We start from the raw sequence: 14,177 nt of genomic DNA, 5'->3' as shown, positions 1-14,177 counted from the left end.
CATTTTGTTTTAATTTGAACTACAATCAAAGCAGCTTTTGTTTACAGTGAAATATTTCAGTAGTAAAAGTATAATTAAGTTGTCATCGACCACAACATAGGGTCCCTGCAGCCACTCTGCTGCACAGTGGAAAAGCACATGTTAACTATTATCATAACGGCCGTTCGAAACAGGATGAAGTCATGAACTCTCCTACACTGAGCCCCTTATAAGGAGGGAAAGACACATTTCAGCTGTGGAACTGGACCAAGTTCTTGCTCTCACAACATATGAGATCCTGGAAAGATTTGGGTTGTGCTGTAGCTCTTACATGGACGGTTCCACAGAAAATGCCTGAAGATGTGAAACAAATGTTTCTTAAACATATAGGCACTCAAAAACAGACCAGATATGGTTTTAGGATTTAAGCTCTGAGTCTTGAAGTGTTATGCTGCACTTTCGGCCTTTTTCCACTCTGCAAAAACCCACTCACAGCCACAAACATCTGGCATTTGACCACAATAAGAGAGGATGGACAGACACAGACACAGACACATACTTTTTCCATCACTGCAGAAAAAGGAATCTGCTTCATATCCATTGCGTTTTCTCAGGCTGCATCTGTAATAATCACAGCTGTTGTTGCTGCGGTTACGCCTGCCATCCGCACTTGGCACTTCAGAGCCCAGAAAATGGACCTGTTTGGAAACTTGCATTGACTCGCTCTGATCGCTTGTTCAACTCAAAGAAATCCCTGCTCCTTATTGTTCATTGTTGTCTCTGAAACGAGAATAAGATCCGTTTGCTGTTTTCACCGGCATGTGCATGTTCAATCTGTGTGAATGTCACATGGTTGACGTTTTCATATGCATCAGTATGTCGGCAGGTTGTTCCTGATATATCTGGACATAGGCCGTGTCTTCTGCACAAGCTGTTTTAAAACAAAATGTGCAAGTAACTTGTAAGAACTGACATATATATATATAAGTAGCATACTAGCTCTTTATTAGTAATCATGAAGCACATATGTACACCTTATTCCACATAACCTAATTCTACCTCTATTACGACATTCATTAATTTATAATTATTTTTCTAATTAATAAATTTTTCCTACATAACGTGCATGATATTTACTAATAAAGTTAGTTAGCACCTAGTTAAATGTGAATATGTATTCCCTAATCTAAAGTGTCACTTTTAAATATTAGACAGTTCCTCATATGAACATAGATCTCCCTTTACTCCCTGAGCCTCTCACTTTCAGTCTCCCTTTGTTCAACTTCCTATTTCCATCTCTTGTGTCCTCCCAGAATGCTCAGCGGCTCGGGTTGTCCCAGGTGGCCCAGCCTCTCACCACGCCAGTGGTCTCCGTGGCAACGCCCAGCCTCCTTGCGCCCTTCTCCGGCATGCAGACGGCCTACAACACCGGTAAGACCTTGGCGGTGGCGGTGGTGGAGGCGCATGAGACATTTTAAAAAGCTCAAACTGAATCTGTCTGTTTGCATTAGGTCGCAGAGAGCTAACAGAAATGTTTAAAAAAGAAATGTAAAAGTGCTTACATGAAGCAGAGTGAAGGGTACAGTCCACTTTACTGTGCGTCAGGAAAATGTTAAGTGTCATGTGGAAAAACTTGAAAAGCTCCCCCATGTGATGCCATAAACCACTATGAATATTCACTTTGTTCATTGTGTGAGAGCTTCTGGAATGATTCCACTTCAAAGGTCTCCATTAATATGGATTAGCTCTGATTAATATTGATGCCCCAGAAAGTTGTATGATGTAAAACAATCCCTCCCCTCCCTCACACCCCTTCTCCCCCTTTCTCTTTCTCTCTCTCTCCCCTCTCCCATCCCTCGTTCTCAGAGTACCATCTGATGAGTGCAGATCTCACGGCGCTCCAGACGTTCACACCGCCGGGGCTGGTGCCTGGCAACATGGCTGCCTGGCAACAGCAACAGCAACCGGCAGTCTCCCAGCAGCAGCAGCAGCAGCAGCAGCAACAACAGCAGCAGCAGCAGCAGCTGAACCTGGCGTCGCTCAGTAACTTGGTGTAAGTAATTTCATACATTGTAAACGACCTGACCTTTGTCCTTTACACTTAAACAGCTGACTAGTTATTTGTGCAGCGTAGCAGCCATAACACACACACACACAAAGACTTCACGTAGCCTCCCGTACTGTATATGAGGCTGTAGCTGTAGCGTCAGCCCAGCTGCGGTTGATTCATCTTCACGGTGACCTAGTTATACCCTCCCACCCCCACCCACCCACTGACTCTGAATCCCACTGGAGTCCCTCACTCATTTAGCTACTGGAAGAGAAGCGAGCCTGCAAACTGTGTTTTCTGTCACATGAAACTGCTCAATCTTCAGTATTCTTTTCACTTTTTTGTGTAAAGAGCACACTGTTTTTAGTCATGAACTCCAGACAATGTCCTTCAGGAGATTGTTCAGAACGTCCAGGTGAGGGAGTGGAGCCTTTCCACTACACAGTTCCAGCACAACTCGGCACAATCCGGCTCAACTCCTTTGCCTTTCCATTAACGATAGTACCTGGTACCTTTTTTTTAGTGCCTGCTCTGGTGATGTTCCAAGTGAGCTGAGTCGATACTAAAACTTGGCGTCATCAGACTGCCGGCCACTGATTGGTCAGAGAATGTTGTCACTGGAAGAGTCGAAGAGTAGAAAAGAAAAGTACAGTTAGATGCCTGTCCTTGTTCCACTGTACAAACACTAGCATGGAAATTGTATTAAATTAAGTTATGCTAGGTGGTGATATGCCCCCGTTTCAGCTTGCTAATGTTTTTTCCAGTTTAGCTGGCAGCTATAGCTTCCTACCATTTATATGAACTTATTATAATAATAATAATAATAATATACATAATATAATAATATAATATTATAATTTTAACACTGACAGAGTATAAACTGTTAAAAGTCCAGGCACAGTTTACCAGTTAGCTCCGTTAGCTGCATTAGCTCCTTTAGCGCACCTACAGTCAAACTGGAGCAGTCTGTTTTTAAACAAAAAGAGCAGAGCTACAGATAACCAGTGTACCTGTGTACTGCGTATGTGTGCCTCTGTTTTTAAAGTTTAGCGTTACTTTAGAGACTCATTTTAACAATCGGGAGTCACGTAAACATGGCTTCACATCTTTTTCTGGTCAGTCGTGCTGGGTCCTCGCATACGGAAGAAGATTAGGGCCACACAGAAAAAAATATATTTTAAAAGTCAGAGTTTTAAAGTCAGAATTCTGAGTTTTAAAGTGAGAAATTCTGAGTTTAAACTCAGAACTCTGAGAATAAAGTCAGAATTCTAAGAATAAGGTCAGAATTCTGAGAATAAAGACATAATTCTGAGAATAAAGACATAATTCTGAGTTTAAAGTCTGAACTATATTATTTTATATATATTATACTATATATTTTTCCCTGTGTGGCCCTAATCCTCTTCCGTACTCGCATCAACTCACTCGGACGTTACTGTTTCTGAACAGTTCATGTGTCAGTCGGCAGGAGAAGCTCTGCAGGATGTCTGGAGGTTTCCTGTTGGTGGAGGTGGAGGCGACTGTGTGCATGGATGTGATCAAACCATTTAAAAAAAAAAAAAATGTTGTAGATAAATTCTTGATGATTATTGATTAAAATGATGTTTCTTGTGCCAGTGAGGGCTGTAGCATTAGTTTGTCTACTCTCCTCACTCTCTCACCTCGACATAGGACATAGGTGTGAGCAGCCTTTCACTTACGCTAGGCTCACCTGTGGTCAAGGGAGCCGCTTGTAACCGCTTTTCGTTTTGTCCCTCCCTCCCTCCCTCCCTCTCTCTCTCTCTCCCCCCCCCCTTCTTTTCTCCACAGCATGTGGGGTGCAGAGAAACAGAACGCAGACATGGTTAACTGCATCTCCAATTTTGCTGCTAACCTGAGGTGAATGACACGATAAGCATCCACGAGAGCAGTCGCTGAGCTGCTCTCGGGGCTCGAGAAAAATGACAAACATGATATCAAACCGCTGTGTCTTTCCATCTCCGTGCTGGTTGTTGCTTTGCTGTATCTGTGCCTCATTGCTCTTTCAGTTCACTTGACGCTCTCTCTTTTCTTCTCTCACTCACGTGGTTTGTAAGAGTTGTCACGCCACCCTTAGGCTCAGATCTGATTCTCTTCAGAAGCATCAAAACCAACAAAGACGCATCAGCGCGGCGGTGACAGCTTCTCGTTAAAGCCTGAAAATGAAAGAGAGCGTCTCTCTGTGCAGGTCTTTTGAGTCCCAGACACTGTGCCACTGCACAGCTGTGAACCAGCAACATGCTCACCGCATTAAAATTTTACCTTTCATCCATTTAGCTGTCACTCCCGGGTGACAGGCGCACACAAGCTTCAATTCCTCCGACACGTGTCGGCCAAAAACACGGCACTAAAAAAGAATCATTTAGTTGTAGCTTTGCTGTCAGAGCCACTTATTTAGATTCAGTTCACATTAAATGAAACCCAGTTTGGTATTTGATTATCAGTTAGTAACTTGTCACGCTCTCGTGATTATTTGAAATATGCATTAAACATTTGACAAGCCCATTTAATGCTGATATCCTTGAGTTTAGAGCAGTCACAGCCTCCTCTTATTTGTCTCGGAACAAAGATAAAGAGCTGCTCGCAGTCTCCCTTCACATTAAAGAAGATTTGAAATAACTGGTCTGTCAGCGGAGAGACGCGTATTTGTTTTTCCGTGTCACAATGTGAAAATATAAAAATATGATAATGGCTTGTTTGTTATTGTTAACAGCGGCAAAGACTTCAGACGAACTGAAAACACCACACAACTCCTTGTCACCTTAAAAGTGTGAGGAAGCGGCCATTAGGGCCTCGTGAAATCCAGACAGCTGCGTTAAAGCACAACAGCAAGTGTTTTAAAGACATTCTCAGGGAATGTCCAGAAGGGTGGAGCTTGGGGACAATATGCAGGAGGCGAGACACTCATATTCCCGTTTGAAGAAGTTGTAGGGAAAATGTCGACCTTTTGCCGACATTTTCTGGATCCTTAACCAGAACACCAGTAACCTAGAGACACTTATAACATACTAATGATGATTTAAAAAAAAAAAAAAATTACACACATATATATATATATATAATAATATATATATATTTATATATAATATATCAATATAATAATATATAATATATCAATATAATTTATCAAGGTTACTAAGGGTTAAATCATTAACCCTTTAACCCTTAGTAACCTTGATAAATTACTATGGAAATTATACAGGGTGTCCATGCATCCTTAAAAAGTCTATAATGAATCTAAAATTAAAGCTTAATTCAATGAAAATGTTATATCTTGCTCTTAAATACATTACTCAAATGTCTTAAATTTAATGTTATATTTTTCTTCTTTTTCTCGCGGGACTTCAAGAAGGAGATGTAGAGCGGTGCTGATATAAATGGTTATCTGCATGCTAGCTACACTCTTAGAAATAAGGGTTCCAAAAGTGTCCTTCTACAAGGGCTGAGGTTCTACCTGGAACCATTTGCTTCTGAAAAACCCTTTCAAAGTGTTTTTCAAGGGTTCTTGGTAACACTAATGGTTCCAGTAAGAACCATTTTGATCCAGAGAACTCTTTAAAACCCCTTCCTGAATAAATTTTAAAGGGATCTTGGTAGAGCTGCCAAAAAGGGTTCTCCTATGAGGACAAGCCAAAGAACCTTATATGGTTCTACTTAGCACTTTTATTTCTAAGAGTGTAGCTATTGGTAAGTGCAAATTTATTCAGAGTTGGCTGGACGATGTCCGTTTTCAAAGTTGGCTCACGTCTGTCATACAGCGGGATCCCCCACCTATAGCCTATATTTATAGTGTTTTCAGTCTTAAATTTTATTCAAGGTGTCATTAAAACCTGATACCTGCAGATACCTTGGAATACACAACTCCTTATATGGACATCCTGTGGGCGTGTGTGTTTATAGGCCACACCTTCAGGCTGTACAAAATGCACTTTTTTCCTCATCTTATGTGTTGTTAAGTCAAAGTTTTTTTTTTTTAAAGTGATTATTGCCACAGAAGTCACAAAGTAGACTGGGTTTTATTTTGTTTATAAAAACTGTGACTTATTTCCAAATTTCACAAAAAATGTACTTTTTGTTTCAGTGTGTTAACAAAGTTAGTGAAAATGAAAAAAAAAACATTTTAATCTGGAAAAAAAGGATATAAGACACTCTACAGTGCACATTCTTATAGCCTCTGTATATGTTTTAACAAAGTAATGGAAAAAAGTAGCCTAAATGTTCTAAGGGTTAATCCATGACAACAGGACCTTTGTGCCTGGTAAAAGCCAGAAGCTATAGGCTTTATGTTTTCATGGCGTCAATCTGTCTTTGTTGTTCTTGAGGACACGTTATCTCTCATATAATATCTTTCTTGCGTCACAAGACACAACATTTGGACTTAAAAACACAATAATCTGCAAACACCTTCAGGGAATCCTTTTAAATATGTGAAATTAAACCAGAAAATGTACGAACATATGTCACAAACTATTATGTTACATAAAGGATCGCTGTGAATGTCTGCGTAAATTTGATTCCCAGCTCCTCCGGTCCACGTGTGTAACATACAGACCTTTTAACGGTTATATGGGTTGTCAAAGTTCAAGGTCACAGGGTCACGGTCACAAAAGTTCCTGAATGTTAAAGTTAATTCCAGAAGCTGATGTTATTTCTATGAGTCTGGATGAGAATGGTGCAGACTTGAATGTGAATCGGTCAGGGGAGGCAGCAGGGTTACTTTTTTTTTTGTTATCGGGGATAAATAAATGTCACTGCTCAGCTTTGACTTTCCTTAAAACCCGAGAAACAATGGTCGTGATTTCAGCGAAAGGAGCAGGGTTTTAAATTTAGCCGTCACGGCTGCAGCCTGACATTCCTGTGGCACCTTCATGCCTGACACTGGAAGGAGCAGCAGGCAGCTTTCTCTGTGTTGTGTGTGGGAACGGAATGACAGAATCACTGTCACTTAAAACAAGCAAGCGCCGCAGAAAAGCGGGAATCTTTCCCGGCACACCAAACTGTTCTCTCTGCAGAGCGGAATGAAAAAGAAAAAGAAGTGTGTCGTCCTTGGACAGCATGGGCAGACGTGGGTGCTTGTGCAGCCCGGGCTGCTCCAGCTTGTTTTTGATTTCCTCACAGCGAGCGAGCGAGCCCCCTTCCAATCAAATGGTGATTGACGGTTTGGCAGCGGGCGTCGCCTTCGCTGTCGTCCACACTTTTGCTCGCGGCAGACTCCGCGATGCAATGATATCTGTCATCCCCCCCCTCCACCTCCCCCCATCCTCTTTTTAATCATTCTTCTTCCACTACGTCCACCGCTCTGTTTGTTTCCTGCTCAGTTTAAATCAGCTTTCACCTGTTGACTCTTATCTCACCCTTCACGCGCCAATCTGAATGTTAATGTCGCGGCTGCTGCTGAGCCATGCTTCCAGCTTTTACCGCTCGCTGCACATGAGTCTGGGTGCCGTTTGTTGTTTGTTGTTGTTGTTTTTCTCACTGAGTTGCGGCGGCAGGAAAAGCAGGAACTTTAGGTCTTTAGTCCATTAACTCGTCTCTTTACATCGACCAGTTTGGCTCTGCGAGTAAAAACAAACGACTAGGACGGAACAATTGATTATTTTCAGAACAAAATTGCGATGAGCAAATCACTGCAGTTTCATCGTCATACTTTTGATTCTCTCTTTAAAATATGTTCTTGAGAAGTTCTCATATTTTGACGGTGTCAGTTAGTGTTAAATCCAACATTGTGTTTTATTAATAGCAGAGCTATTAGGGGTGTACCAAAAAATCGATTCACATAAGAATTGCGATTCTCAATCGATATAAAATGACCCAGAATCAATTTTTTTTTATTTATAAAGAGGCACTTTTATTGTTGTTATTTATGCAATATGTGATTTTGTGCCTTTATGCAACAGTCACAGCAATTCCATCTAATCATGGATAAATGTAGTAGATCGTCCTTTGCACACCTATAGATTGAAGCAGAAATCATTATGAATCAAATTGTTTTGAATTGAAAATCGATTTTGAATCTAATCGTACACTCCTAGAAATAAGGCTTCCAAAAGTGTCCTTCTGGAAAAACCCTTCCAGTGGTTCCAGTAAGAACCATTTTGATCCAGAGAACCCTTTAAAACCCCTTTCCTGACTAAAGGCTTTAAAAAGGGTTCCAGGTGGAACCTTTATAAAAAGGTTCTACCTGGAGCCAAACAGGATTCTCCTATAAGGACAAGCCAAAGAACCTTATATGGTTCTACATAGCACTTTTATTTCTAAGAGTGTGGACCCAAAAATCAGAATGGAATCAAATCTTGAGAGAGTAAAAGATTCCCACCCCTAAGAGCGACAGTATAATATGACCATCACCAAATGAATTTGAAGTCAGAACAGATCTCTGTATTTTTATAAATGCACCATCATAAAAGCAAATTAATTCAAGAGAATTGTATTAATTAATTTAAAAGTCTTTTAAATGAAGTCTTTTAATCCTTTAGTCCTTCTTAAATGTGTATTTTCCAAGTTTCTGACACTTTATGGAGCAAACCGTTGCTCTATAAATCATTAGATTAGATTAAGCGATTAGAGAAATAACGGTTTCCCCGTAATTCCAACATGCTTCGTCCAGTTTGAGAGGAAGCCGTAGATTTCAGCTTTATCGTCGCTGACTGTGAAAAACACATCTCGCCTCGTGGACGACTGTCAAACTGGTGTCAGCGGAGGCTTAAACACTTCCTGCCTTAACCGCGGCTCCTGACAGCGGCGTCTCAGTGTGACTGAAGCAGCTGTGTGTGGACTGACCGTGACCGGCTCCGTCCTGCTGTTTACCCTGCTGTTCTGGCTTTTTCAAACATGTCTGCCTGTCTCTCTCTCTCTCTTTTTTTTGTCTTCCCCTCACCTCCTTCCACAGCTTGGCCTCGCAGTCCAACCTGCTGTTTGGCAGAGACGACGGCCTCTGCTGGTACTGAACTCTCTGCACTTCAGTCACTCAGCAGCTGCAGCAAACACTGCCTCCCCCCCCCTCCAATAAAAATAAATAAATATCTGCTGCTTCTGCTCAGAGGAAACTTCAGCACAGGGTCTAAACTTTAGTAAACAAAGAGTGAAAGTACAAGAAACAAATTAATTGTGGTGTTAAAAGTGAAATAGAGTGGTCCTGTTGCACATATATGTTAGTTATGGAGGTCTACTTACATATATTAACTTGTTTTTATGGTCAAAAACCTCCTAGTTGCTATAAACGAGCCGATAGAAATCCTCTTTTCTGCCGCTGTTTTTCTGCTGCGAGATTTCTGAGTGAACTTTCACCCCCAGAAGACAGTCTTGTGATTGGCCAGTACTATCCAGCACATCCGTTCTTAGAAGCGCAGCTCCCCCCTCTGGAACGGTGGATGCACTGCTCCTCATTATCAAAACATTGTTTTAACAGTGTTTAAAAATAGCTTCGTCACGACTCCCCGCCGCAGTCCCTTTTATGACTTTAAACCGGAGTCAGACCCAGAGTCAGAAGACACTGTCGCTCGTGAAACACCTCCACAACCGACGTTATTCTTCTTCTGCGGTTCAATGTACACAACCGGATGTGCCCGGACTAGTGCCTGGAGCAGGACGATCGGTTGTTCAGGAGAACCGCTGTTTACGTAACTATTACGGGATTTTCAGGGATCTCGTTGAGCCCCGAGATTACAATAAAACACAGCGTTCTCAGCAATGGCTGAACTGTTTGTTTAGAACCGTCAGGCTTCATAAACAAGGTAATGACGCAGATACACACCAAAAAAAACAGCGTTAATAGGAACTTCCGGTCTAGTTCCGCTTTAAACTTCCTTAAACGACAAAAATGATTCCGAAGCGCTGCAATAGTTCTTGTTAAATAACTAAACTCTAAACTAACTAACTAAACGAAACTAACTAAATTATCCTCAAGAATTCACTCTGTTGTCTCTGTGTCTCCGTACAACAACGTTAAATATGAACAGGACACTGGATAAAATGTAGGACGTGTAATAAAATAAAATGACCACTGATTACAAAAAAAAAAATCATTAAATAATTGGTATTTTTATATCACTAGACTGTTTCTGCAGCATGAGATGGAACTATGCAAAGTGAATCAAACTTTATTTGTAAAGCACCTCTCATGCCGGGTTAGTGCAGTTGAATGTGCACAAATCATCAGTGATGCGTCAGTAAAAGGGTAGTGTAGTGAGCCCCGGTTGTAACACGGGCCTTTCTGCAAGGAGTTTGCATGTACTCCACGTGTGTGCGTGGGTTTTCTTCGGGTTTTCCGGCCTCCTCCCACAGTCCAAAAACATGCACATTTGGGCATTCGGTAAATTGGTCACTCTAAATTGACCGTAGGTGTGAGAATGTATGTGAATGGTTGTTTGTCTCTATGTGTGGCCCTGCGATGGACTGGCAAACTGTCCAGGGTGTATTCTGCCTATCGCCCTATGTCAGCTGAGATAGCACAGCACCCTCTGGTGGAGGATAAAGCGGTAGATGATGGATGGATGGCTGTAAAAACAAGTGTACATACAGTACTGTGCAGTAGAGTTTTTTTCTGTCTGTCAAATTCTGTGATCATGTGAATTGTGAATGAAGAGGATGTAGAGGATGTTTGTTTTGTTCGTTTTTTTGTGTGTTTTTTTTAAAACTGCATACATATTTTCTGGATGTGTTCCAGTAAAGTCAAATAGAAATAATTACTCTCTATTGTCCTTATAGCATTGCTTAAAACAACAAATCTAATGGTTGCCTCAGACTTCTGCACAGTACTGTACTATGTATAGTAGAGCTGAAACTAACGATTATTTTCGTAATCGATTAATCTGTCGATTATTTTCTCGATTAATCGATGAATCGTTTGGTCCAGAAAATGTCCGAAAATGTTAAAAAACGTTGATCAGTGTTTGTCAAAGCTGGAAATAACGATGTTCTTGAACGTCTTGTTTTGTCCACAAACCAACATGATTCAGTTTCAATGATTTCTTTGTTTATGTGGAGCAAAGAAACAAAGAAAATATTCACATTTAAGAAGGTAAAACAATCAGAAATCTGGTTTTAATCATGAATAAAGCTTCAAACCGATTATCGATTATCAAAATAGTTGGCGATTAATTTAGTAATCGATTAATAATCGATTCATCGATTAATCATTTCAGCTCTAATGTATAGGGTAAAAACTATTATATAAACAATAGAATAAAAAATAAAATCCAGTTAATCCCTCCCTCCTCGTGACGTCCTGAGAAAACCTGAGTACAGCCATTTATTAATTGACGAGTAACGAGTCAAGCTTCACTAATGTGTCAATAAATCTCTAGGATTTTAATTAAATAGTTTTTTTTTTTAATTACTGCTTGTTGTTCCTCAGAGAAGCAAAAAAAAAAAAGCATTTTAGGGAAACAAGGCCGTATCTCAGCATCTCACACGGCTTTGGAACTCTGGAACTCAGTGTGTGCTTCTGGCTGTGCTCGCTGTTTTGTTAGCGCTCGGGGAGGCGGGTGAGGGAGGGGGGGAGGCGGGGGTGTTCAGACTGCCTCTCTCCTCGCCTTCATCACTGTCACCGGCCCGCTGACGCTGCCATTTTCACTCGCCATAACGACGGCGCCCCCCTTGGCACCTTCATCCATCTACCTGCAATGGCTCGAGCCATGACTCGCAGGTTTGATGAAGTGGGCACGGCGGGAAGTGTGTGTGTGTGTGTCACAGACCCAGATCGCCTGAAGGAGACTTATCTTAACTCCTCTCAGTCTGCCAGTAATTGAGGGAGTATTAGAGATACAGTGCTGCAGATGGCTCATGATATGACATATTAGAACACACCCGAGGGGGAAAAACACAGTAATTGGGGGGGCATCACATTCAGATCGACCAAGTCACGCTGGAAGCACACACACACACACACAGAGAGAGAGAGAGTGAGAGAAAGAGGAGCACATGCTGAAAAAAGCCTGCCAACACCGTCAGAGGAATGAGCCATAGTGCAGCGTCAACAGGCAGGTTTGGATCAGTGACAGATTTGACTCAGAAGAGGAGGAGGAGAGCCAGGGGGAGGAGGAGGTGGAGGGTTTGATCAAAGAAGGCTGGCAGGTAGAGACACAGACAGTGACACAGACATGGCTCCGTGTCTCGCGTTTCTCACGTTCTCGTGAAGTCGTTCCTTAAAATTGTGCCTTAAAAAAAAAATAAAAAAATATTTTAAACAAATTTTTTTTACAGATATCCTGGTCATTAAACCGGGACTTTCTAAGTCTGGTCGTGTTTTCGCCTTTTCCCCCCTCCTCTGAGCTCCCCCTACAGTTTGGGAGTATTTTCGTCGTAAAAACTTGTGCCGTTTTGCATGCTTTTTTTAAAAAAAGCCGCTCCAATGTTATCTCAGTCGTTTCCTCTTCTTCACGTTCTCCAACTACCTACCTCCTCGTTGTATTCCGTTGCTTTTTTGCCACGATGAACGTCTAAAATGCCGATATCGCTGCGTTTCTCACGAGACCCGCCGCCCTGATCTCGCAGGATTGGTAACAGACAGTAGGGGGCAGTGGAGACTCCATACGCCCCGCAATAAGACATTTAACCATCTTATGACCATAATGATAATCAGGAAGCCTGGATTTATTGTCAAATTATTTGCCCCCTTTTCCCCAAGATAACTTTTACTTTCAATATCTTACATATCCACAAGAGGGCGCCGTAGAGGCGGAAAAGGGAAGTCATAGCTGTGGGGGCTGTTTTGCGCGAGCGTTGCGCTTACTCAACTGTTAAGGGAATACAGTACTGACAATCTTGTCTGTGATTGGTCCTGTGGGTCTACCGTAATGACATGAGAGCAAAGCTCTTATTTCTCTGCATTCCGCTGTTCATCCGTCCATCTTCTACCACTTTATCCTCTCGCCAGTCCATAGTTTTTGAGTTTTCTAGATATCACAAACGGTCTATAGGAGTTACGGTAACGAGACGTACGCGTGCCAAATCCCGTCGGCGACGGCAACAGAAGGGTGAAGGGCTGTGTAAACCTGTTCTCTGGCTGCAGTGTAGTTTCAGTCGTGTCTCTTGTTTTGTTGTTGTTTACGACACGCGGAGAAAAGAAACAACCACTCACACACCAAATCAGCAGGAACTATTGCAGAGAAGTGTGTGGCATTGTAATAACATAACTTATGTGAGGTTCTGTCTTTCTTTGCTCTGGCCACGTGAACAGAATTTGGAAACAGAGTTGTTGTTTTGGGGTGGTTTTTTTTTTTTTCGCTGCAAATCGAGCCATAATTTTTCCGTGAAAACTGCCTCCCTGTGGCAAAGACAATAAAGCGAAAGCAAGAATTATAGGGGGATCAATATAAACACGGGAGGTGTTGTTGTTTTTCCATCACCATTACTCTTGCGCAGTCAGTTTCAACGCCATAACGACAAGTTTTAAATGAAAAGTTGTTTATTTCAGCGTTAATGGTGCTTTGCCAGAGCTGCAAATCTCAACTTTCTTGTTTTGACCGTGAGAAAAAAGTTGTTTCCTCACAGCTGTCGCCGTTTATAGTCAGTATGTAAAGTTACTGCTTCACATAAGAATAATTAATAAAGAGTTGTGGTCCTGTTTCCGGTTGAGATATGATGCAGTTTGTTTGTTTGTTTGTTGGTGAAACCTGATAGAGACAAACATGGCGTGGTGTGTGTGAAGCAGCAGTGATTTTAGAAGCTTGCTCGTGAAGGTGGTACAATATGAAGATTTTCATGTGGAACTCAAAATAAGTGTAAAACTGAGTCTTAAATAAGATCATAATAAATCATGGGGGACTTTGTCTCCACATCATTTTGGGTTAAAAAAAACAAACATAACTTCAAAACTGACCGATTGCAAATACAAAGTCTGAGGTCTATGTTACGTTAACATAATCAAAATAATAACGAAAACTCTCTTTATTTTGATGTTTTGGAAACTGAAGTGGCTTAAACTTAAATAAATCAATAATAAATGTGTTGCTGAGTCTCCTCTCAGTCTGACTCTTAAACTGGACAAACCACTCCACCTAGTGGCCAGAGGTGTCATGTGTCCCACAGTTTACCTCTCTGTGGATCATCAGATCATACAGTATCTCTTTTTTTCGCTGTCCTGAGGTAATAAATCACAAATGCTTTGTTATTTTATGTCATCTCCCCT

The 14,177-nt window shown here is 41.5% G+C and overlaps 1 protein-coding gene across 11 annotated transcripts in view; it reads left to right on the top strand.

Annotated features, from left to right (window-relative positions):
- The window catches only part of mef2d (myocyte enhancer factor 2d), an 80,364-nt gene that overhangs the window by 63,391 nt on the left and 2,796 nt on the right, over nt 1-14,177 (top strand). For 8 of the 11 annotated variants that reach the window (XM_083891432.1, XM_083891430.1, XM_083891434.1 and 5 more), the window contains 3 exons: nt 1,293-1,410; nt 1,846-2,032; nt 3,839-3,907. In XM_083891432.1, the coding sequence (XP_083747558.1) occupies nt 1,293-1,410; nt 1,846-2,032; nt 3,839-3,907 (374 nt within the window). The remainder of the gene's footprint in view (nt 1-1,292; nt 1,411-1,845; nt 2,033-3,838; nt 3,908-14,177) is intronic. The other 3 variants (XM_083891425.1, XM_083891426.1, XM_083891429.1) reach the window with 1 other exon arrangement.

Source organism: Microchirus variegatus (assembly GCF_963457635.1).
Source record: "Microchirus variegatus genome assembly, chromosome: 1".
Taxonomy (NCBI): domain Eukaryota; kingdom Metazoa; phylum Chordata; class Actinopteri; order Pleuronectiformes; family Soleidae; genus Microchirus; species Microchirus variegatus.
The sequence above is the reverse complement of the archived record's forward strand: the minus strand, read 5'-3'. Positions and strand labels throughout refer to the sequence as shown.